This window comes from Paroedura picta, chromosome 12, assembly GCF_049243985.1.
Source record: "Paroedura picta isolate Pp20150507F chromosome 12, Ppicta_v3.0, whole genome shotgun sequence".
NCBI lineage: Eukaryota > Metazoa > Chordata > Lepidosauria > Squamata > Gekkonidae > Paroedura > Paroedura picta.
Window position 1 is genome coordinate 22,727,540 of NC_135380.1, and position 24,757 is coordinate 22,752,296.

Below are 24,757 nucleotides of genomic sequence, written 5' to 3' on the forward strand. Positions count from 1 at the left end.
GTCCTATGTGAGCCCAACTGTTTACTTTCCTGAAAACGGTCCTTTCTTTTAGAAAGGTTAGAGCGATCCCCCTTTGGGGGCCTTTTCAGTGGTGGCTTCCATTTTGTCAGGCAGACTGACGTGAGGTGGAGGCTACATGGTGTTTCCTCCATTTTCAGCTCCACCTCTAAGGCAGGGTGATTTCAAAGTGTTTTCTGATGATTTTGCTAGATTTGCTAGGCAGGGTTATTTCAAAGTGTTTTCTGATGATTTTGCTAGATTTGCTAGGCAGGGTTATTTCAAAGTGTTTTCTGATGATTTTGCTAGATTTATAGTAGACCATCATGTGATTGGTTTGAAGGACAGGGTGGAGATTTTTTAAAAATGTAAATAGACTCAGCATTGTCCGTGATTGTTGGCATGACGAATGGAAACCATCCTGCACCTCAAAGGAAAGCTGTCCAAAAAAATGTGATTAATAAATAAATAAAATTGACAACCGTTTTAAATTTCTTTTTATTTTTGTAAATTAAACCAGTATTTTTGATGCGTTTTTAAAAAATTATTATGTTTAAAGGAGTTGTATAAATTTTCTCTTTTTGAAAACACTGGATTCAAACTGACTTGGTTAGAAACCAGCATGTTACCGTTTATATATGAAAACAGGCCCATGCTCCTTTAGTCAAAGCCCAATTTTCTGCATTAAAAAAAAACCCTTAGGGGAAATGTACCGCTTTTGAGGTCAAAACATAATAAATCTGACATAATCGGTCATATGGTCTTGTGACTGAATCTTGCTTATTATCAAGGTCGCGTGTCATTGAGCCCAGCTATAAATATGTCTGACCTGTCAACCAATCAGCAAAGATAGGAGGACACGGCGGCTAAGCCGTTGCTCTCACTGGGAAGGCCTCTCACAGAAATCCAGCAAGAGCCAAACCAGCGGCCTCAGTTTTCACCTCAGAATGAAACACCGGCCCCAGTCGAGTTGCAGTTCATGGTGCTTATGTTCCAAGGAAGTCAGTTAACTGACTTAAGTCCAGCTTGGTGTAGCGGTTAGGAACGCAGACTTCTAATCTGGCGAGCCAGGTTTGATTCCCCACTCCCCCACATGCAGCCAGCTGGGTGACCTTGGGCTCATCACAGCACTGATAGAGCTGTTCTCACAGAGCAGTAATATTAGGACTGTCTCAGCCTCACCCACCTCACAGGGTGTCCATTGTGGGGAGAGGAAAGGGAAGGCGAATGTAAGCCACTTTGAGCTTCCTTCAGGTAGAGAAAAGCGGCATGAAAGAACTAACTCTTCTTCTTTTTCTTCTTCTTCAGTAATATCAGGGTTCTCTCAGCCTCACAGACCTCACAGGGTGTCTGTTCTGGGGAGAGGAAAGGGAAGGAGATTGTAAGCCGCTTTGAGACTCCTTTGGGTAGAGAAAAGCGGCATATAAGAACCAACTTTTCTTCTACCATTGCTTTCAAAAAGAAGTTATAATCCAAATTTACATGGTCGGAGAAAGCTCCAAATAAAATACGGATTTAATTACCACATTCACCCAAAGCTGTCTTACACTGAGTCTGACCCCTGGTCCATCATGGTCAATATGGTCGCCTCTGACTGGCAGTGGCTTTCCAGTCTCACATCACCTTTCACACCAATGACTTTTATTTGTTTTCCTTCATTAATCCCGCCCCCCCGAAGCAGCTTACATTATTTACCTCACCTCCATTTTACCTACCAACAACCCTGTAAGGTAGATGAGTCTGAGAGTCTATGATTGACCCAAGGTCACCCAACAAGCTTCCACAGATGAGTTGGGATTTGAACCTGTGTCTCCCAGATTCTAATTTGGCATTGTAATCACGACACCACACCAACCCTTGTAACAGTATATTAACTGTACAATGGAAATATGTATTTGATTTTGATCAGGGTTTTTTTTTATGGTTTTAAAATATAATCCAAGCAGCCGTGATGGCCTATAAATATCATTTTGCCAGATTCAAAATACTTCCCAAAGGAGGCTGATTCATCACAAAAACCTAGTACAGCTCATGTCTGGTACTTTGAGCCCTTCAACCTATACTGTTGTAAGCACTCCTTGGAGAGGTAAGAAATCTGGGGTGGTGCCACAGGATTTTGCAAGAGAGCAGTGGAGACCCGTTGTGTCCTGGCAATATCTCTTCATCTGCAGTTAGACAAGGCAAGTCGTTCTCAGAACAGCTTGCACAAGTGTTAATCTTCAATGAGATTTCCAAAGGACCATTTTAGAAAACTCCAGATAAAACTTCCCAGTTCTGCTTCATCTCAAATTCAAACTGAAAACCTGCTGTTCTCTCACTCACACCACACGGGTGACCAAACTGCTGGTCTCTACATGTCTACGGACTACAATTATCCAGGGGTTCATGGTAATTTTAGTCCATGGACATCTGGAGAGCCTCGGTTTGGCCATCTTGCCGTAGAGCATCCAACTCCAGATTGGGAAATACCTGGAAATTTGGAGGGGTAGAGACTGGGAAGGAAGGGGCTTGGGGAGGGGCAGAACCTCATCAGTGGCGCATAATGACATGGAGTCCACCCTCCAAAGGACCTGGAGATCAGTTCCAATTCTGGGACATCTCCAGATGGCACCTGGCAGTTGGCAAGCCTAATCCACACGTGGTTTCACTATAGCAGCGCTTCATGATGGAAATCTTTCTATGTGGACAAGGCAACCAAGAGCGATGAAGCTTTAGTACAGTGATAGTCCAGTTGGCCAGGAATGAAGAGATGCCCTTTCTACAGCACACTGGCCTCAGACTCCACCCTGCAGGTTAGTTTCTCATTACGAAATCACAAATGTCTTTTTGTTAAGCCCCAGTCACCTACCAGGCAAGGGTTCTCTAGGCAAAACCTGTCTGATGGTAAATTATCAGAGTCTCGTCTCTGAGCAACCAGGAAATAGAGGGTTTCATTTGTTAGGACTGACCAAAACACTCAGCATGCAAGCTTTCTAGCCAAAATGTCCACAAAATACTGCCCCCCCCATTCAAACCACAAGAGCAAGTAATTTCTTGATTTGTTTTAAAATTAAGCAAAATGTTTGCAGATTCCCAGTACACTCTCTCACACACACACACACGCAAACGGACTTAAAAATAATCCTTGTTCAGGAAATCTGAGCAAACTCTCCAAAGGCTCAGCTGCCCTAGAATACATTCTCTTTCATGCTGGCTTTGAGCCTCAATTCTCAAGGTGATAAAAGTGGAATAAACCCTCAACAGACAAGATGTTTTGCTGTCTGGAGACATTTCATGGCATACGCTTGCAGTGCACACACACAAAACGTGTTGCGGTACTTCACAGTATGGGCATCCCAGGATCTCTCCTTGGCAGGAGCTGCAGTATGTGAATACGGCAGCGGAGGGGAGGGGGGGTGCGTATTTGATGCTCTTTATTCCAACCACTTTATGGAAGACGGGGAGGTCAGTGTAAAGGCTGAAATGCAGCCCTCCGCTCATCTCCCGGTGTCCTTAGTCAACCCTGCCATGTCTGCATTTGCTCTCTCCTGCTCTTTGCAAACCTTACTGGTGCAGAGACAGACCGGAGAAGGCAAAGAAGAGACCATGGGAAATGTATGTGATCCAGAGAGCCCCCAGCCCCCTTTCATTACCGCATTATCATCTGGCAACTGTCCCAGGCCTTTGCTGTAACATCCGGGAGGTGCCACGTCAAACTTGCCCCCTTTCCCGGCTGCCGACACAGAAGCGGTTCTGCAAGAGCTCCTGTGCCGCTGCAGCAAATCTGTCTCCTGCGTTCTTTTGCGCTGTCTCACTGCAGTGCAATCACCTGGATGCAATCCCAAGAATGTATGCCACTTGGATATAAAAATGTACACCTGGACCAGCAGGCACTCATGCACCTACAGCCACCTGCCAGCACAAACCCACCCACCCTGGCCGATTTTTGCCTCAATTGCTCTCCCTCTCTCTGGCAGTTCTCACTGTTGCTTCCCTTCCTGCCGACCCAAAGACTTCTGCTCCACACTCGGCGTTCTGTGCCTGCCTAACTGAGCCAAGGGCTGCAGTGCTTCAAAGCCCCAGATTTCAAGCACACACGCACAGCCAAAACAGCCCCATTCTCCACCACGGATATTTATGGATCTCTCTTCGGTATTTTGGCTACTCATCAGTTTTTGCCAGCATCCAGAAAAAGGATGCTGCAGCTGGAGGAATCGGTAACCTACTTATGCAGTCCAGGACAAGAACAGGGTGCCCTGGACAGCTGAGCCCTTTGACCAGGTGGGAGGGGGGCCTCCCATCTTCAGTGGGGTTCCTGGCCCATTCACTACACAGGCCTTTGTTTTGCTTCCTCCCCTCCCTAGGATCAGCATCCAGCCATTAAGAGAAGGCTGCACGGGACACGTCTAGACCCAGCAGTGCTCAGGAAGGCCCAAAGACAGGTTGCATTCTTGCCAGGTCAGAACCTGGGTCAGGTCACAGACGTGTTCTGGGCGATCTCTGATTCCCAGGCACATGAGATCCCCATTTGGAAGTGGCTCAGGCATCCCCATTCCCCCCAACTTTGAAATAGCTCCAGGGGACCCTATTTGCTCAGCTGGGGAAAGTGACGTAGCTGTATTAGTATATGTGTATACTATAGGTCAGGGGTAGTCAAACTGCGGCCCTCCAGATGTCCGTGGACTACAATTCCCAGGAGCCCCTGCCAGCATTCGCTGGCAGGGGCTCCTGGGAATTGTAGTCCACGGACATCTGGAGGGCCGCAGTTTGACTACCCCTGCTATAGGTGCTCCACCCAGTGGAGCACATGCTAGCCCCCCCCCCCCCAACACACACACACAGACACTAGACCATGGAGAGGCTCAGGTTCAAATCTACTCAGACGCAAACACCTCGCGCCCTTCAGCTATTATTCTCACTCTCCTACCTCACAGGGCTGTCGTAAGGACAAGTGGGAAAAGACTATGCATTCCACCCCAAGTTCTTTGGAGTAATGGCTGGATTTAAAGAAGTGTCGTCCCACGGAGTTTAATAAGGCAGAGATCTGAACTCAAGGCCAGCCTGCCTTGGCAGCATCTTCTGTCTGCCACACCTGCTGAAGCAGGACCCATCCCCAGAAGAACCTCAGTGACATTTGCAGGTAGAAATCCCAGGCAAGGTCTCTCTGCCCATCGACCCACCTCTTCCTTAAACAGAGTGGATTTTCTAATGCTTTGGGAGTTTGCTCGGCTGCGCCTTCTGTTTTAGCTGGATGAATGTTCTAAAATTAATCCCAGAACTGGACCATGCTGCTTTCACCTCTGCTAGGTCATTTCATTTCTAAAGGAAACCAGAAGACACGTGGTCTGTGTTCCCCATGGATTCTACACTCCCAGAAAGTTCACATCTCTGTTTCAGATGCATCCCTGTCCTTCCTCCTGGATGCCCCTGCCTGCCCACTCCCTGCAGACTTCCAGCTGCCCTGCCCACTTATACCTGCCTGGATTTCCATCCCAACAACCCCCCCCCCCAAGTGCACAAGGATGACTTCATTACGGGAAGCCAGACATTCATTCTACAGACAAGAGATGACACAACTCAGGTTGCCAGTCTCCGGGTGAGGGCTGGAAATCTCCAGGGATTTCAACTGACCTCCAGGTGACAGAGATCAGCTCTGCTAGAGAAAATGGCCACTTGGGAAGGTGGGAACTATGACATCATACCAAATATACGTACCCCACCTCCCCAAAGCCTGCTCTCCTAGGGCTCTGCCTCCCAAAACTCCAGGTATTTCTCAACCCACAGCTGGCAACTCAAGAAAATAATGGAGCTGAGTTGGTGGAAGGAACCAGGCTATGCGGACAGGGTCTTCAAGGTCCCCAGTAACATCCAGGGGCAAAGACAGAGGGCTGCAATCTGGGATAGAGTTGACAGGAGTCTCCAGAACGGCTTCTCTCTCCAGGGCATGAGGGGAGTTCAGCCCCCACTTGCCTCACATCCCCTTTCTGCCCTTCACTTTTATGGCAAAATTATCCACCTGCCTCTCATGATAGCCCCCACAGAAGGTGTGCAATGCACAGGGAGCTGTTTTGCTGGTACAAACAAACATACCATGCAGGATCCACATCCATCCCCCCCCCCCATCATGTCCCAGGGCTTCTTTCCCTAAATCCTAAGCAGTACCTTCCCTTGCAGCATGCATTTCACTTCTAAATGAAGCACAGCTTGCTCCATCCAAGTCTTCTCCCTCTGTTTTGACTGACAACTTGAAAGATAGACTGGAGAGAGGGGAGGGGAGGTGGAGGGGGGCGTTTCCTAGACAGGGACACGGGGTGGGCCAAGCCGGTCTGCACTGCTGCTCTGCAGGCTGTTAAATTATTCAGGTGCCGACAGTCTCCTGCACACGGGCTGCCCGCCCGCCCAAGAGAAGGTGACTGAGCGGATTTTGGGAGTGTTTATCAGGGGGGACGATGCCTCCAGCCACTGCAGGCAAAGGCTTTTATTCAGCCGGGCATGGACCACCAGCACATCTGGAGGAGAAGCCCCTGCCTGGAGGCATGCATCCCCCCTGCCCTTTGTGCAGCCTGAAATGAGCAGAGCCAGAGGTGCTGCTTCCTTGGGCAGCGTTGAAGGACTGCTGCTGCCAGTCCTTTGAGTCTGGGAGGGGAAAGTCCCAGAGACAGGCAGACAACTGCTTTAGCAGTGCCGTTGCTCTCTCCAGAAGAGACCGGACTGGGTTGGTCCTCCTTCGCAAGCAGAACGGGCCCCCTGCATTCTTCCTCCATCTGCCAGGGGGAGGAGAGCCATGCTGCAGAGAGATGGGCCCTAGTTACAGGAGTCCAGCTCCCCTCCCCCCCCCAACATGCCAACACTGCCTGCTGTTTGATGCAATCCCTCCCCTCAATTGGAGAGATCACTGGATTACAAGAGCTGCTGGTTCATTACATTTTTTTCCTACAGGAGCCAGAATTTTGGACCAGGACTGAATCCTTGGAGCTCACTGAGCGACCTTGGCCAATCTGTCACAGTAGTTGCAAGGATCCAATGCAGAGGAGGAACCACGTACTCTGCCCTGAGCTTTGCAGAGGAAGGGCAGGACAAAAAAAGACGAGCTGACAAATTAATGAAAAGGCACATGACTAGTTGACTGGTTTAAGTTAAAATGTCCCTTATTTCGCTTAAAGCGTATGCACTCTACTTTCTCTTGCCATTTGGAGTGACTCAAAATCCCTGACAAAGACCACACCGAAGATCAGAATCCAAAACAATTAAAACAAGGATTTAAATCAGCAAGTCCACTAAAACATTAAAAGTCATTGCATGGTATCCAAACCTCAACCAGCTTGGTTTAGTGGCTAGGAGAGCCGACTTCTAATCTGGCGAGCCGGGTTTGATTCTGTGCTCCCCCACATTTAACCAGCTGGGTGACCTTGGGCTCACCAGGGCACTGATAAAGTTGTTCTGACTGAGCAGTGATATCAACCTTACCTGCCTCACAGGTGTCTGTTGTGGGGAGAGGAAATGGAAGGCAAATGTAAGCTGCTTTGAGACTCTCTCGGGTAGAGAAATGTGGCATATAAGAACCAACCCTTCTTCTTCTTCAGTGTAGGGGTCCTTCTTAAACACCAAAGAAACGTGAGCTAACTCACATTTTAATAAACAAAAAACTTTTCCCATTCTACTTCTCTTCAATTGTAGTACACTTGAATTACAAGAGCTCAAAGCACCATGTTCTGAAGCACAACTCCATGAATTAAGATAGGTCATTTGCAATTAATCAACTTAAATTTTGATTGGCCTACCAAGTAATGCTTTTGGTCCTACGCAAAACCCATTGGCTACAGACTGCTCCTGCTAGCCTAATGAAAATGACTGAAGGTCAATGGAAAGCAGCAATGGGCAAAAACTGTGGGGGGGGGGGGGAGTTGATGTGGTTGAACAAATCATCAGCACTTCCTGCAAGCTCAGGACCATGGACAGAGCTACTCTTAGAGGATTCCACAGTCAACCTAGATCAGGGTCTCAAATGTAGACTTCCAACTAGGGGTGCCAAGAAATGTTGACTCAGAGGCCCAGCTCTTGGCAAGGCAGTCAGCTCAGTTGCACTCAGGCTGACTGACAAGAAAATCCTACTCCGCAGACATACATAAATCCCTTGCTCATAGAAAGCTAACATACCAGGGAGTCATGTTAATTTCTTCCTAAAAAGCTAGTTTTCTACATGCATGGAAGAATGTAATATTGAAGGACTAGTATGTTTCATGACACTCCCCCACACACCAGTAGTCTGAAACAATAAAGCCCAGACAGATTAACTACTTCAGGGAGAATGCTGTGAAAGACTCCTGTCTCCAACCTCTTTCCCACATATAAAAGAATACATGGTGGAAAATGGAGGTCACCTTTGATGCAGTCAGTATTTCACTCCCTGTTACAACAACACACCACCACAACAAAACCTTTATTGGCATATTAAAAGACATACAATACAAAGGGGGGGAATGCAGAAAGACCCACTGCAAAACAGCACATAGGAACAAAAACGATCTCTAAAAACAAACAAAGGCAGCCTAAACTTGAATCCTTCCAGGCTAAAATTGGTCCTTGCTGATTAATCAACTTAATCCAGAAAATAAGTCCATATTAATTTCAACAGACTAAATCAGGGGTAGTTAAACTGCGGCCCTCCAGATGTCCATGGACTACAATTCCCAGGAGCCCCTGCCAGCATTCGCCCTAGCATTCGCTGGCAGGGGCTCCTGGGAATTGTAGTCCATGGACATCTGGAGGGCCGCAGTTTGACTACCCCTGGACTAAACCATTCCGGATTGAGATATAGGTCAGGTATTTTAATATCTACAGTCAAGATTACGTTCCGTATGTCAGCAGAAGTGTCAAGAAATCCAATCCATCATACTTTTCAAGCTGGAGAGCAGATAAAGCTGTTTCCAGGCTGTTCCCCTGTTTATAAATGCTAATCTTAATCTGACCTGTGGCCAACCATTTGCAGAAAGCTCATCTCTTTGCACAAGTCAGTGTTTACAGAAGCATAACCATATAGTTCAATTTGTACCCAGCAGCCTGTAACCCAAGGCCCAGCCAAGGACTTGCACATCTCTTGGGTATGATCCTTGGCATAATCCCAAGGGAGGAGGTAAATAAATTTCAGTTAGGTTGCTTGACTAAGAAGACCCAAAGACTTGGGGGTGGGGGCTCAAGTCCAATCTGTGCCCACTGTGAGTGTGTATAAATGTTCCTTTGTGGTGTGTACCAGTGCACTAAGGTGTTATGTGCGGTGATGGTCAGTTTGATGTAGTAGTTAATAACAGCAGCTTCTAATATGGTGAGCCAGGTGAGTAGGGTTGGTTCCCCGCTCCTCCACATACAGCCAGCTGGGCGATCTTGGACTAATCACAGCCCTGATAGTTCTGTTCTCATAAAGCAATTCTGTCAGAGCTCTCTCAGCCCCACTTCCCTCACAGGGTGTCTGTTGTGGGGAAAGGAAGGCGATTGGAAGCCACTTTGAGACTCCTTTGAGCAGTGAAAAGTGGGATATAAAAACCAACTCTTCTTTTTAATTTTATATGTTTTTATTTTATTTTTTAACTTATATCCTGCCCCTCCCAGCATGCCGGCTCAGGACAGCTTCTTTTTCTGGTTGCCATGCAGCATGCATATATGCATGTGCCAAAATTTTCTGTTGCATGCACACTGCATGGCCACACAGAACTCTAGGGCTTCATAACAGACCATGGAACCATGCTGCAGGGTTCACTAGTCAAGATGACAGTGAGAACATATGTGATAAAGTGCACATAAGACAGCATTTCCCAGCCACAGTGTAGACAAACCAGCTAATCCTAGTCCTTGTCTCTAGGCTATTTCTTAACCGGTATAAAACAAGAGACGCTGCCATTCCTAGCCTGTCTACCAGTCCCTTTTCTCTGTCTCATCCATTCAGACTACCAGAAGTCTTCCAATATTTCAGGTGGAGCAACATCTCTCCCCAAAATTGCTCTGTAAGTAGCAATAGCAACTAATGAAAATGGGTCCTTCTATGTGGAAAACATAGTCTACAAGAAGAAGAAGAGGAAGAAGAGGAGGAAGAGGAAGAGGAAGAGGAAGAGGAAGAGGAAGAGGAAGAGGAAGAGGAAGAGGAAGAGGAAGAGGAAGAGGAAGAGGAAGAGGAAGAGGAAGAGGAACAAGAACAAGAACAAGAACAAGAACAAGAACAAGAAGAGTTGGTTCTTATAAGCTGCTTTTCTCTACCTGAAGGAGTCTCAAAATGGCTTACAGTCACCTTCCCTTTCCTCTCCCCACAACAGACACCCTGTAAGGTGGGTGAGGCCGAGAGAGCCCTGATATTCTTGCTCGGACAGAACAGCTTTATCAGTGCTGTGGCAAGTCCAAGGTCACCCAACTGGCTGCATGTGGGGGAGTGCAGAATCGAACCCGCCTCGCCAGATGAGAAGTCCACACTCCTAACCACTGCACCAAACTGGCTCTCTAGACATGCAAGGACACATTTCCTTCCACAAAGGGAAAATATTCTGCTCCTACACACAGGCACTCATCCCAGAAGACAAAATCTGACAAACCAAAATGTATCAGATTTGCTACTGGGCAGCTCCACACCTTACCAAGGACCACTCCTGTCCCACCAGCCAAAATGTTCTTGAATTTATTCCTCTGCCATGGCTTTCTTGGGGAACCTCTGGTAAGTGTTGCTTTATCAGGAAAGCCATCAGGGAAGCCTGGCCAGGGTGGGGGAGGAATCAAGAATTGTGCAGCACTTTGTAAATCAAGACTGCCATGTATAAATAGCGGCACCACTTAAAGATGGATTTTCCTACATCCAGTTCACTGCCAAAATAAGCATTTGGCTGACCGGTTTCCAGTCCCTTATTACTAACTCAGTTCCAAGCTATGAAAAGAGATGCATGCCGACACCCGTTCCTAAATGACGTTCCCATGAATGTCAGGGAAAGGTTGCTTCTGAAGCACCCTTGATTGGAGGGGACAGGACTTCCCCATTCATTGCCACTTAAACTCAGCCAAGGCAGAGGTTTTTAAAAATTGTTTCATCCTCAATCAGCACTGCAGAACACAAAGAAAAAAACACACCTAAAAACTTTCTGCCCCCTAATGCCTCCCTTCGCCTTTCTTTCTACTCATTCCCCCAGTTTGTCTGCTTCTCTGTGCCATTTCATGACTTCAGGTTGGCCTTGAACTCGGAACCAGAGAGAGATCCAGCACAGATTGATTTACTGCTGAGTCCTAGCTAGCCCAAGTGAGACCGACATACAGAGTAACATACAGCTGCCGAATCAAGAGAATTAAAGCAGCTACCATGGACAGCAGTTTCCAGCACAGAAATTGACAGAGTATGCAAGATGGAGTATTTATACAGAGAGGGGGATCCTTAGGTACACAGTGGTTGAAACATACATAACCTTGCCACTTTTCAACCATTGTGGTGCATTATGGGCCAACCTTTATGCTGTCAAGCAGCCAAGTACCTATTTTGCACCTGATAGGAAAGGCTCTTCTCTGCTCAAGTTCATGGAGAACTACTGCCAGTCAGAGTAAAGCAGGTGGGGCAATCCTTTCCCAGGGCTAGACTGTCGAACGGCCCAGCATCGCTGGAAGGGAAGGAAAGAATCTCCCACGTTTTTATCCCTCAATCAACTTGTTTGCAGCATCACTTACTAGAGATTTAAGGCTTTTGGAATACAACCTGGGACGTGGGTTTGTTGGGAGAGGTTATTGGCAATATTCTCTGAAGCGGCTTAAACAATGCTAGTGTTGCTGGTTTTAAATAATGGTGAAATTTTGCCCCCTGGGAAGACTGAGACGAGAATGAGGAGATGCTTGTTGACCAAAACAATGTTACTGCAATGCTGTGAGTGTCTCAACTTATTGAGAATGCACTAAAAATGGAAGAACAGGATATACACTACTTATAAATAAACAAAGAGCCTCTTGTGGCGCAGAGTGGTAAGGCAGCAGACATGCAGTCCCGTATTGAGTCTGCCATGAAAACGCTAGAGGGCGTCACCCCAAGGGTCAGACATGACCCAGTGCCTTTACCTTTACCTTATAAATAAACAAAAACATACTATACACATTGTTGGTGCCATACAGTAAACCACAATCAAATTCAACTAACTAGAGGAGAAGAGATGGTGTTTTTGTATCCCACTTTTTACGACCCAAAGGAGCCTCAAAGTGGCTTCCCATCACCACACCTTCCTCTCCCCACAACAGACTCCCTCCTGTGAGGTAGGTGAGGCTGAGAGAGAGAACTGTGACTGGCCCACAGTCACCCAGCTGGCTGCAGGTGGAGAAGGAGTGGGGAATTGAACCCGGTTCTCCAGATTAGAGGCCACTGCTCTTAACCAGGCCACCAACCTGACTAAACAAATAAGTGACCCAAGTTCAAAACAATCAGTAAGAGACTATTGGAGATTCTTAATAAAAGGAATAGCATGTTTGGCCCTGATCATTGTTTAGAGTTTGCAAACATGCCAGTAGGGAAGAAGGCAGAAAAAGATTGCCTGTTAACTATTAGCGTCATAACAATCTTTCTTCCTGCACTGAGAGCGTCTCTTCGGAAACTGCTCTTATGAAGAGATTTGGGGAGGGCTTCTCTTGACAGGGAAGGGTTGCAGGCTCCAAAGGACAGTCAGGTCTTTCCTCTGAGTATTCTTATACCAGTTCCCCTCATGCCGCTGAAGCAGATCAGGAAAAAGACAGAATCACTTGCAAATATCTCATTATGTTTAATGGTGACTGCATGTTTTCCCCTAACCTTGCACTTCAAAAAGCCCCACCAAAAACCTCTGCTTGAAGGGAGCAGTGAATAGTTTGCTGCTGTTAGAATTAAGGGTGCTGTTTCCTAGTGTAGTGACAGAGCAGCAAGAAAGCCCCCTCCCCGGAAATAAAATGTGGCAGGGCCAGAATGTTCCTTTATTCTTTTAAAAAGAAGTGCAAAAATATCACACCAACTTAACTTCAAGGCTCAACAAATTCACTTTGACTGTGAGACATGGACAGTGTTAGCAAATGTCTCAGTTACAAAAAAAAAACCCCACAATAAAATGGAAGCATTTTGCTGGAGATCACAAAAATGGTGCTGATTCATTGCGAAATTCTGTTTTCTCCGGCATTTCCATGACTCTTGGGACTTGCTCGATGCCTTAATGGCTCCACTACCATTATTTGTAAGGCAATCAGAAGGCCAAACATGCCAGATGTCTCCCTACAGCACACCCCAGAGGGGCTGTGGGCCCCAGGAAACCGACGGCCAGCCAAGCATCAGACCCAGCTCCCCTAGTTATGTGCAGGAAAGAGAGAAAGAAGCACTGGATGACCGCACTGGGCTCATGACTAACAGTGCAGGAAAGAAACATGCCTAAAAAATACTGAGACATCTGTGGAGAAGATGGGGTCCCAATTCAAGGAACGGTATCAGCAAGCATGCAGTAAGGAGATGTTACCTGATATGAAAACACAAAAAGCAAAAGGTATCTACATTGCAAAGTTAGCGGTGGTAGACATCCTGTGCCAGAGAAAGCTGCCCAGAAGTGGACTTGTGCAGTTCTGGGCTCTACCTCTGCAGGTGGAGGTCACATGCTCTTTGGGTTGCTGTTTTTTAAGGTGGTCTCCTTCAAAATAAAATACGGCTTTCTTCATGTAGTACAGAAGCATATCTGGGAGAAGACTGTGCTAGCAACACAGCTGAGAGCCAGTCTCGTGTAGGGATTACACTGTCAGAGCAGGGTCTGGGAGACCTGGGTTCAAATCTCAGCTTGCTGGTGATCTTGGGCCAGTCGCATACTGGCCTAACCTACCTTGCAGAGTTGTTGTTCTCCTGAGGATAAAATGGAGCTGAGGAGACCAATTTAAGTTGCCTTGATTCCCCATTTTGGGGAAAAGCGGGGTATAAATGAAGCAAATCAATGACAAACACACTCATGCCCAACATGAAAGGTTCATTTCCCTTGCATGGGAGAAGCATTCAAAACTAACCTTGCCTCTGCAGGTAGAAGCCCAGAATGTTAGCCTCTCACAGTAACACCTCTAGAGGGCAACAAAAACAGAGTCCAAAAGCATCCTTGATTATGATGATGTCATTTGTTCAGTCGTGTCCGACCCTCCGCGATTCTACAGGAAAGTCTTCGCCATGTGTCCCTGTCTCTGATTGCTTCTTTTAGTTGATTCATGGTCATCCCTGTATCGGCTTTGATTGTATCAAGCCAGCAGATGCTATGGCGACCACGTTTCCTTTTGCCGCTGACCATGCCGAGCATTAATGATTTTTCTAGCGAGTTTGATTGCATGATGAGTCCAAAGTAAGTGCGCTTTAGCCGTAATATCTTCTCCTCTAATTACATAGTTGGTTTGCTCCTCTCTAAAACTACCTCATTGGTAACTTTGGCTGTCCATGGGATTCTCAGCATTCGTCTCCAACACCATAATTCGAAAGCATCTATTCTCCTTTAAGACCTTTAAGCACCTTTAAGACCGCCTTTAAGAGGGCATCACTCCTTGTTTCCCAGCTGACCACTTGGCAGCTCTCAGTCCATCAGAGCTGGACCTTGCTGGCACTCCAACCTGGGCTCCGGACACATTCACCCTCAGCCCACCAGCCCAAGCAGCCCTGAAAAGAGAATAAAATAACAGGACGGAGCCAAGACCTCCCCACTGCAACTTCTCACACCAGGGCCAAGCAGCTTGTGGGCTACTTTGCCAAAGAGAATGTACTGCCAAAGGCTGACCTCAGTTTACCCCTCCCCCTAAACCACCGAGCCAGCCAAAAACAACTATTTCAGAAATACCTCTCGCTTCAAAGAATGCATTCGGCACAAAGCAGCTGCTGGTTCACCAAGCTCCACTCCACTTTCAGGATATCCCCAAAACAATGAACCTCTCATCTCCATTGACCAACTTCTACCACTGGCAGGTCAGCAGCTAGAAGCTGGACCCCACGGGGGTGTTTGCTAGTCCCCCCCAAAAGGCCTTAAAACCACAACAGGAACTTCAGTTTTACACAAACAGGAGCACAGCCTAGTGTGCTGTCTCTGGCTGGGTCACAACTCCAGAGTTGCTGACCTCGTTTGAGGCTAAACAAGAACTCAGGGTTTGGCACCAGGCACTGGATCCCAATGACCCTTCGGCCTTTACAGCTGTTGAGCGCAGTTTGGGACGCCTTCCCCTCAGAATGCCTTTTGCATAGCTGTACCAGTGTTACCCGAGATAGCCCTCAGAACCACTGGCTGTCCTACCCTAACTGTTCAGGCATGCCTTATGGCACAGTCTTATCCTCTGTTTACAACACACACAAACTTCTCTGCCAGTCAGAATCTCTGACCAAAGCCAAGTCTCCATTAGCAAGCTTGGTTTGGGGCAGGCAACTTTACTTGGAAAGGTTTGTAGGTATATTGGAAAGTTACAATGTCTTCTGGGTAATCTCAGCTTACTTAGATCTACGTATCAAGTCAAGAAACCAGACCAGCTGTGTTTTGGTGTCTGACAGCCAATTGCAAAAATGCAGTTTTCCTCTCTTCTTCCCTGGCAGCAGTCCAGGGGCAAATGGTCACACACACACATTCCCGGGTGACAGGTATGTCCAATAGCTATTAGCCACAAACCTTTATAAGCCATCAGTGGCCACTGAGGATGCTATTTTAATCACTTGTAAAGGGGGCTAAAAACTCTTAGCTGAGCAAGACTAGAGAAAGCAGAGTCATCGCACTGGTCTGCCACTGCAATTCATTGTGAGCCACAGGCAGGGATTTGCCGTTGTTAGTTGGTCATATGGCACCCAGCATACCATTAGGCTCTTCATAAATCATCGGCAACAGCCAAAAAACTGCAGCCGAGCCACGTGCTGATTTACTTGCCGAGGTATTCTCAGAAACTGGTGCCAGAACCGTCAGACGCTCCACGCTGGGGCAGTGTCCATTCAGGTACAATAAATCAACGTTGCTCAGTAAACAAAAGCTTCATTCTGTTCGCTGTGTAAATTATGCAAATTAAGCATTTTTGCATATGTTGGTTTTCTTTACTTTTTTTTTAACCATCCTGCTTCTATTAATCAGAGGGGGTCTATGCTGAAGACACTTCAAAACCATAATCTTTGTTATAGAATTTCACACGGCTATGCTCATAGGCTCCCATCCCTATCTTCTTCACCTTGAGGGCTAGAATCTTGGTTTTTTTAAAAAGGAATACTGTTTTTTAAAAAGTGAATCCTGTGATTCTCAGGGTCTTATCCTGTGTTCATTAGTGACTTCTGTGCTTCCCGTGTGCAACTGCAGAATGCGCATAGTCCTCAACATCACCAGCAGAAATGTAATAGCAGAATTTAATTGCAGGAGCATAAGGTTATGCAGAAGGGGGCATTTATCCTTGCAGGGTTAATCCACCCCAACGGGCTATTAGAGATAAAGAGATGGACTTGTCAAAGAGACCACACTCTGAGAACAGGCTTCTGGATACGGAACTAAAGCCCAAAATCATCTACACGCTTGGGTATTTCTCTAAGGCCACAAGGACTAGAAACATGATTCTTGTTAAAACACACACCCCTCTCCCAAGTGGCTTTGGATCATAAAGCTAGTAAATAATAAAGCACCAGGCCAACGCAAGAGTTATGCATTTGGCACTACAGACTGGATTCTTCATTGTCTAAAGGGAATAGCAACCATTCTATAATGTCTAAAGGGAATAGCAACCATTCAGATATCTCAAACCACATTCCACCAAATTCAAGACCTGTCAAGTTTGATAGACAGGTGAGGGACAGGAACGAAGAGCCCTTTCTGTCATCATCCGTTATCTTTACTTGAAATGTGATGCTGAAGGAAAGTTTTGCAAATACCATGCTCCTCAAAAAAGACTTCTTCACCCAAAGAGTAATTAACATGTGGAATTTGCTGCTGCAGAAAGTGATGGCAACTACAAGCATACAGTTTCAAGAGGGGACTGGGTAAACATTTGGAGCAGCAGTCCTTTCAGTGACTATTAGCCACGTGGTATAGAGGGCACACTACATCTTGGGCAGTGATGCTCTGTATTCTTGGTACTTGGGGAAAACAGTGGGAGGGCCTCTAGAGAGTTGACCCTGCTGATGGACCTCCTGATGGCACCTGGGTGTTGGCCTGGATAGCCTGATACAACGCAACTTATGTTCTTATGGTATGTGTTTTCTAGATCAGGGGTAGTCAACCTGTGGTCCTCCAGATGTCCATGGACTACAATTCCTGGCAGGGGCTCATGGGAATTATAGTCCATGAACATCTGGAGGACCACATGTTGACTGTCCCTGTCCTAGATCAAATCAAGCCTGAACTCTCCTTAGAAGCTAAAATGACAAAACTGAGGCTTTGGTCACATGATGAGAAGGCAAGAGTCACCGGAAAAGACAATAATGCTGGGAAAAGTGGAAGGCAGCAGAAAAAGAGGAAGAACCAACCTCTGATGGATTGACTCCATCAAGGGTGCTACGACCCTCCGTTTTCAAGACCTGCATAAAGCAGTTCTTAATAGGACCCTTTGGAAGTCATTCCTTCACAGGGTCACCAAAACTCAGAAACAGCTTGATGGACTTCATACACACAGAGATACACACACTCACACACACACCCTTGGTCTTCCTGCCCATTGCTGAGTCAGGGTGGATCCCTTGTGGCTATCTTGGCCCGGCCTCCCTGAACTGAAAATGAAATCTAGAACCCCTCTCCTCCTAATCCTGTTTCTTCGGGAGGCAAGGGGTTACTTTGTCCTCAGGATTCTGCATGCCCCACCTGATGGCTTGTCTCTGGGCCATGCCGGAGCATGACTAGTACTTGGGAAGCGGTTGGTATAGGCAGGCCCTGCTCCGTTTGCCAGTCAAGTCCCGCAGGCACCTCAACACGAGGCAAATCCCCACATTTCAGACAAGCAAGGCCATCTGATGCTGGCGTTCCGTGCAGCAGGGGCCAGCGCCCTCTGGAGGAAGGCAGGGGACTGACAGCTCATGCAACTCAAACCCCCTCCCCCAAGCCGTTTTGCAGCTGAAGTCAGAGCCCAGGGATGGCCCAAACGGCCATTTCAAACTTATCAATCTTGTCCTATTGCTTTCACCCCCTCCGTGATAAAAAGGGGACATGCAGCTTCTTCCCTCCAAGGGCTGCTATGTTGGAAGAAGTTGCTCAAGCAAGACTTCACCCTCCAGTGTAGCAGTTTGCAGGACAGGAGGCTCAGTGCAGTGCAGTGCAGCATAAGTGCTGAGAGGCTGTGATAGCCACACGGCTAAAGCCCAGCTCTGCCCTGCCTTCCCTAGGTGGCCACAAGCAAGCCATTCTCTCTAAGCCTCAGTTCCACATCTGCAATACAGAGATCATACTGATTTGGCTTACAAGGCTGTTGTAACACAACAGCTCACGTGAAGAACCACACGATGGTAGGTGGTGGTGGTGGCAGCAGGTGGCAGCCAGCTCATGACTTTCAAAGTGAGAGGCATTCAGAGGTGGTTTGCCATTGCCTGCCTTGGAGCAGTGACTCTGGGCTTCTTTGGAGGTCTCCCATCCAAATACTGTGCTTAGATGGGCTAGCCTGGGCCATCCAGGTCAGGACTGCATATGGATTCCTTACCATTATTAGCAAAGCCATGCCCAGAGGACATGTATATTGCAGTGATTTGTAAATAATTTCTTTATTGTCTAAGCCAGGCTTTCTCAGACAGACTCTTTATTACGGTCATAGACCAGCATAAGATGATGTAGTACATCTATTAAAACCAGAATTTACAACATCCTAAAATACAGTGATAAATAAATAAAAATAAACACTGGCAGTGAATATCCGCATAACCAACTTGGTGTATTGGTTAGGAGTGCGGACTTCTAATCTGGTGAGCTGGATTTGATTCCCCACTCCCCCATATGCAGCCAGCTGGGTGACCTTGGGCTCACCACAGCAGTGATAAAGCTGTTCTGACTGAGCAGTAATATCAGGGCTCTCTCAGCCTCACCTCCCTCCCTCACAGGGTGTCTGTTGTGGGGAGAGGAAAGGGAAGGAGACTATAAGCTGCTTTGAGCCTCCTTCGGGTAGAGAAAAGCAGCATATAAGAACCAACTCTTCTTTTCTTTTTCTTTGTGAAACCCTGGGGTTTCTTGACGGTCCTGAAAGGGTTGCCTGAATGGGTGGGAGTTCATTTTTTATAACTTTTTCAGAATTGTTAAATATTTATTGGGGGGTCATATCAACCAGCCAATGATGGGCCTGGAAGGGGTGAGAAGGGGAGGGGCCTTGTGTGGGCGTGTACACAGCTATGCTTCTGACCCATATTCCTCATGATCACACCACTTCTGGGGTTTCCTGAAGCCTGAAGAATTTTTCAGAGGTTTCTCAATGGTAAGAAAGTTGAGAAAGGCTGGTCTAAACTTACACTCCCATCTTGGCCTGGCAAGCCCACAAGGAATATAGCATTCTGATGATTTTCAAAAAGGGATGACTGAAATGAATGCACCCTAGATGAGAATCCCATTATCAGAAATGTTCCATGGAAATGACTGCCAATTCACACAGCCATTGACTTCTTGGGTGATTTTGGTCTGATAAAGGTTCCAAGCTCACAAATCCTTAAGGAATCATTAAATGGGTTCAACTCAACGCAACTAAGTGAAGTCAAAACACTGCAGCACATTCAGATGTCCACCAAAACACTTTTAAAAAGTCATGCAAAGTAGTTCTTAATAAAAAGAGGACAGATTATTAGACGTACCTAACGTAAGAAAAAAAAAATGCTGGATCAGATCAAAGCTTCATTTAATTCAGCCTCCTGTTTCCAATAGGGGCCAGTCAGATGCTTTTGAGAGTAAAAAATGAAGGCAACCATTCTCTTAAATCATTTGTTTCCCTACAACAGATACTCTTTGCTATTATGGCTAATCATTATTGTTGATCACTCTGTCATCCATGAATTTGTCTATTCCTTCTGAAAGCCATGTAGCCATCAGCACATACTTGTGGACAAAAATTTCTTATCTAAATTCTGCATTGTGTGAAGTACTTAATTTTGTCATGAACAGATGAAGCTGCCTTATACCGATTCAGACGTCTATCGTGGTCCGTGTTGTCTGCTCTGACTGCCAGCAGCTCTCCGGGCCTTCAGGTCAAGGTCTTTTACATCACTTACCCGGTGATCCTTTTTCAACTGGAGATGCCAGAGATTGAACCTGGGACTAGGGTAATGCAAAGCAGATGTTCTACCACTGAGCCATGCCCCCCCCAAGCCCAATCTACTGCCATTCAGTATTACTGGGTGGCAGCAAAATATTGTGACAATTATCTCCATCTAGACATACTTTATAAACTGCTAGATGGTCCCTATTTGGTGGTGGCTCTTGGGTTTCTGTTTTGGTCGGTCTGTGCACCAAATATCACATCGCTGAGATATTACCATGTGGCTTTATCATATCCTTCCTTTCTCAAGACACACGGAATAGAGGAGTAACATTTTAATACTGCAGGTAGATTTTTTAGGAAAATCAAGCAGCAGCGTTCACAGCAAGAAGGACCGCAGCTCACAAGGACTCAGAGTAGTTAAGAGATTCATTATGTTCTCTGCAGCATCCAGCTACATAAACAGATGAAGCTGCCGTTTACCAAATCAGATCACAGTACTGTCAGCTCAGACTGGCAACAGCTCTCCAGGGACTCAGGGCTGAAATTGTTTCACGTCACCAACTACCTGGTCCTTTCGGCTGGAGATGCCGGGGATTGAACCTGCAACCTTCTGCAGGACCATCCAAGATGCACCACTCAGCCACAGCCCCTCTCCAGATTGACGGCTTTTACATAAGACAAGTTCTCACAGGGATTTCCACACCTTGCTCGGGACACTTCAAATATTACTGAATTCCTACATCTGTGATTGTAAACAGGGACCTGCGGTATCATCTTCTGAAAAGGACCATGTACATTGATGGCCCTATAATTAACTAAATAACAGTGGCCTGTAAGGACATCACATGTGCAACGCACAGCAGTGTGGATCTGGGTTTCTCTGGCTTTGCAGTACTCTCATATTATATTTGAGGCTTATGTGAGCGTCTGGCTTAAGTCAATCTCAGGGCACGCAAACTGCATATAATACAAAGAGCAGAGGAACGCCAATCCAGATCCACACTGTACATCATACAGGTACCCGAGAAGCAGACTTGGGTACTCTAAACCGTGTTGCACACACCTGGCCAGAAATGTGGGAAACTATGCATCATCTTTCTCTGCAGTGCAACCCTTTTGAATAAAGCCTCCAAGTTTATCGGTACCGTCAAGCAATCTCTGTTCGCCCATCCTTTAAGGAGAGGACTCTGCAGCTACAATTCAGCCAGCCTGAAGGGCTCCCTCGAGTGCAGAAACGCACCCTTATCCTGTTCCCAACACAATGATCTAACCCAGATGTGTCACATCTGCAAGCTACATCCGATTATAGGCAAAGTCCAGAAATCCTTGCTGCAGAAGGAAGGGGGGGGAGGAGAGAGATTCTGTCCCACACACTAAAGCCACCTGGCCCTTGGAGCAGCTAAAACACCAAAAATGCCCAGGACTGCTTTCCTCGCGCACACACATCGGTTGGCGTCTCATTATGAAGGGACCCATTAAAAAGCCCAGTGCTGTGAAACAGAACTTTAGTAGCATCAGTGGTGTTTGATCCACGATATCATTCTCCATCTGATAATGGAACAAAGTCTCAGTGTGGCTTGAGATTCTGGGCATTCTAGATCCCAGGGACCTAATGGGACAAAAAGAATGAACTATCCATGCAAGTGTGTCCTAAACAATAATTCATAATGCAATGCCCCAAAAATATATATCATGATCTCACAGACCTTTTTTTTAAGTCTACAGCAGGGGTAGTCAAACTGCGGCCCTCCAGATGTCCATGGACTACAATTCCCATGAGCCCCTGCCAGCGAACGCTGGCAGGGGCTCATGGGAATTGTAGTCCATGGACATCTGGAAGGCTGCAGTTTGACTACCCCTGGCCTACAGACATTTGTGACATTTCACTGCCAGCAAAGTTTACAAATAGGCTTCCTGGGTCACCTGGTCATGATTTAGATTCTCCACAGGTGACTGAATAAATAGATGATGATGATGATGATGATGATGTCATCTAAATAGATACTTGCTGCCTTTTAAAGTAAACTCCACCCTCTGCATACAATTGGGATACTCCCTACCCCCCAAAAAAAGTCATGTCACAGGTAAACCTCTGTTCAACCTTTTCTTAGACAGCCTCCCCGAGGAAAAAAAAAATATTAGAACAAAATTACAATGCGATGTAGAATATTGTTTTTTTTATTGAGGCCAACCAATATTCATAATGCAGTAGGCATGTTTTCATATTAAGCAGAATTCTTCCTTTTGCTGAGTATTTAAGAAAAGAAGGGGGGGTGGAGTGTCCCAAGTAGGAGCTTTTAAGACTAAAATCTTCTGCAGATGAGGCTGTGACTCCAAGCCCATATGGAAAAATACCTATTTCTCTTCTTCTCCCCACCAACGTCCAGCCCCAGGAAGAGTTCTGTGTAACTCAAAATCTCTCACATTGATAGAACCAGGGAACTGCAAACTGCAGCATAGCTACAAATTAACACATACCTACTAATTAGCAAAAAGCACTGGGATATTCTCTAGTACGCGCCTCGTGGAAATGAATGGGAGGCACACAGACACATCCGTTCTCTTGCACCATTCACATGCCTTCTAATGAGCCTCGCTGCCTTTGGGCTTTCTCCTCCACACTGAACTGAGCAGCACCTCAAATCTGCTGCCCGAGGCTTCTTTTTGCCAGCCTTGTAAAACCATTTCTGCAGACTGCATTACGAACGTTACCCTTCACCTCTTCTCCCCAGGAAAGAGACGCCACAACTTCCCTAGGCTGAAAAGGTTTTAGAGGATAACAGCAGTTCATGTGGGGGTGGAAGGGAGAGGAGAACCCCCAAAGCCATTTCAGACTGATGTGTTGGAGATACCTGGCACACAACAGCTATGGGAAAACCTCTCGAGAAACACACACACACACACGCTTCAGCCAACATGCACCCAAAGGAGCAAAAGAGCACAGGGGCAAAAACCGGAGAAAGCTATGATAGCTAGATGGAGCCTCCATGGTCAGGAGCAATATACCCCAGAGTACCAGCTGCCAATGATGAGTGAAAGGGGAGGACTTGCACTTTTGTCCCCTTCCCGCCAGCCCCCCAGAGACACCTGCAGGGCCATAAATAGAAAGAGGATGCAGGAGCTGCCCTGCCTTTTCGTATATGCTTCACCGGCAGAATGGCAACAAGCAAGACACCCCCAGGCCTCCAAAGCCACCAGCCAGGAGCTCCAGGAGGCAGCCCGACAAGCAGGCCTCAGCTCCGCGCTCTGCCTAAGAAGCCGCAGCTCCAGGTGCCACCAGAGGGCTTCTCCCGCCCGCTGTCCCCGAGGGGGGGGGTCTCCTGCCCGGGGCCCTGACCCCGACAAGCCTCCCTGGCCCACCATCTCTGAGACGCCACCGGGCTGCCCTTGAGGGGACCCAGGCCTCGGGGGGTGGCCTCCGCCGCTGGCCCTCCCAGGCGCCTCTAGGCCCCCCGGAGCCCCCGGGAGCTGGCGGGCGGGAGGGACGGACAGTCGTTCCGGGGATAGAGTCCCTGTTGGCGCCCTCCGTCACCCGCCAGGAAGCCAGGCCCGCGGGACCATCATCCCTGGCCGGAGGGCGCGGGTCCGGCAGCGAGGCAGGGCGGGCTGCTCCCGAAGGGGCGGCCCCGACGCCCGAGCGCGCCACCCCAAACAAAGTTGCCAGCGGTGGAGGAGGCGCAGAGCCATCCTGGCGGAGCCCCCGCCCCCCGGGCCGCCCCCTCCTCCGCTCCGGCCAGGCTCCCGCCGGAGCTGCGCGGCCAGCGCGGCGGCGCCTCCGGAGCGGCCTCCCCGCGCAGCCAGCCAGCCCCCGCGCACCTTCTTCTTGCGGTCCCGCGAGCGGTTCCTGCGCTTGCGGTTGGACTCCTCCTTCTCCTTCTGCTCGGCCAAGGCCTGCGCCTCGATGTCCTTGATCTTCTTGAGCTGCTTGGCCGCCTGAGCCATGGCGAGGAGGAGCCCGGCCCGCCCGGCCGCCCAGATGGCCGCTCCGGCTCCGGCTCCGGCTCCTGCCGCCGCTGCTGCTGCCTGCCCGGCCCACACGAGGGGGGCCCGGGCCGGCCCCTTAGCCCGCAGCCAGGAGGCGCCCAGCAGCGCCCGCAGCCGCCGTCGGCCCTCACGGCGCGCTGCCTCGTCGCCGCCTGTACGGCTCGCCAGCCCGCCGCATGCCGGCTCCGGCGGGGCGCTTCGGCAACCTGCGCACGGGCAAGGCGGGCGGGCGGGCAGGGCGCCTCCGCTGCAGTGCTGCTGGTGCGGCGGCGGCGGCGCGTCTGCCCAGCTCCCGTGCTCCCCGCGCGGCCACTAGCCGAGCAGCAGCGGCAGCCGGGGGCGGGGAGCGGGATCCGAATCAATGCAGCTGCAGCCTCGGCGGGGCCGCGGCCTCTGGCTCCGGGGGGTGGGGAGGGTGGGAAGGTGCGCGGCTCACCTGGCCTCAGACCCACCCACCCCCACCGCCGTTCTCGTCCCTGGCCCCTGCTCGGCCCTGGAGCATACTGACGCAGGGAGGCCAGTGCCCCTGGGCCGGTGCAGAGTGCAGTGACTGCAGAGGGGAGACGGGGGGAGACGGGGGTGTCTAAAAGGCAGGGTCGCCTGGGAGATGCAGATCTCTGTCCTCCCTCGTGGGGGGGAGGGT

General features: G+C 48.3%; 1 protein-coding gene across 4 annotated transcripts in view; it reads right to left on the bottom strand.

The window, feature by feature from the left end:
- ANK1 (ankyrin 1) overlaps nt 1-24,246 on the bottom strand; it is a 169,149-nt gene extending 144,903 nt beyond the window's left edge. For 2 of the 4 annotated variants that reach the window (XM_077306435.1, XM_077306436.1), the window contains exon 1: nt 23,947-24,238. In XM_077306435.1, the coding sequence (XP_077162550.1) occupies nt 23,947-24,072 (126 nt within the window). In that variant the 5' untranslated portion in view covers nt 24,073-24,238. Of the gene's footprint in view, nt 1-23,946 lie in introns of all 4 variants that reach the window. The other 2 variants (XR_013225981.1, XM_077306434.1) reach the window with 2 other exon arrangements.
- Between the last annotated feature and the right edge of the window lie 511 nt (nt 24,247-24,757).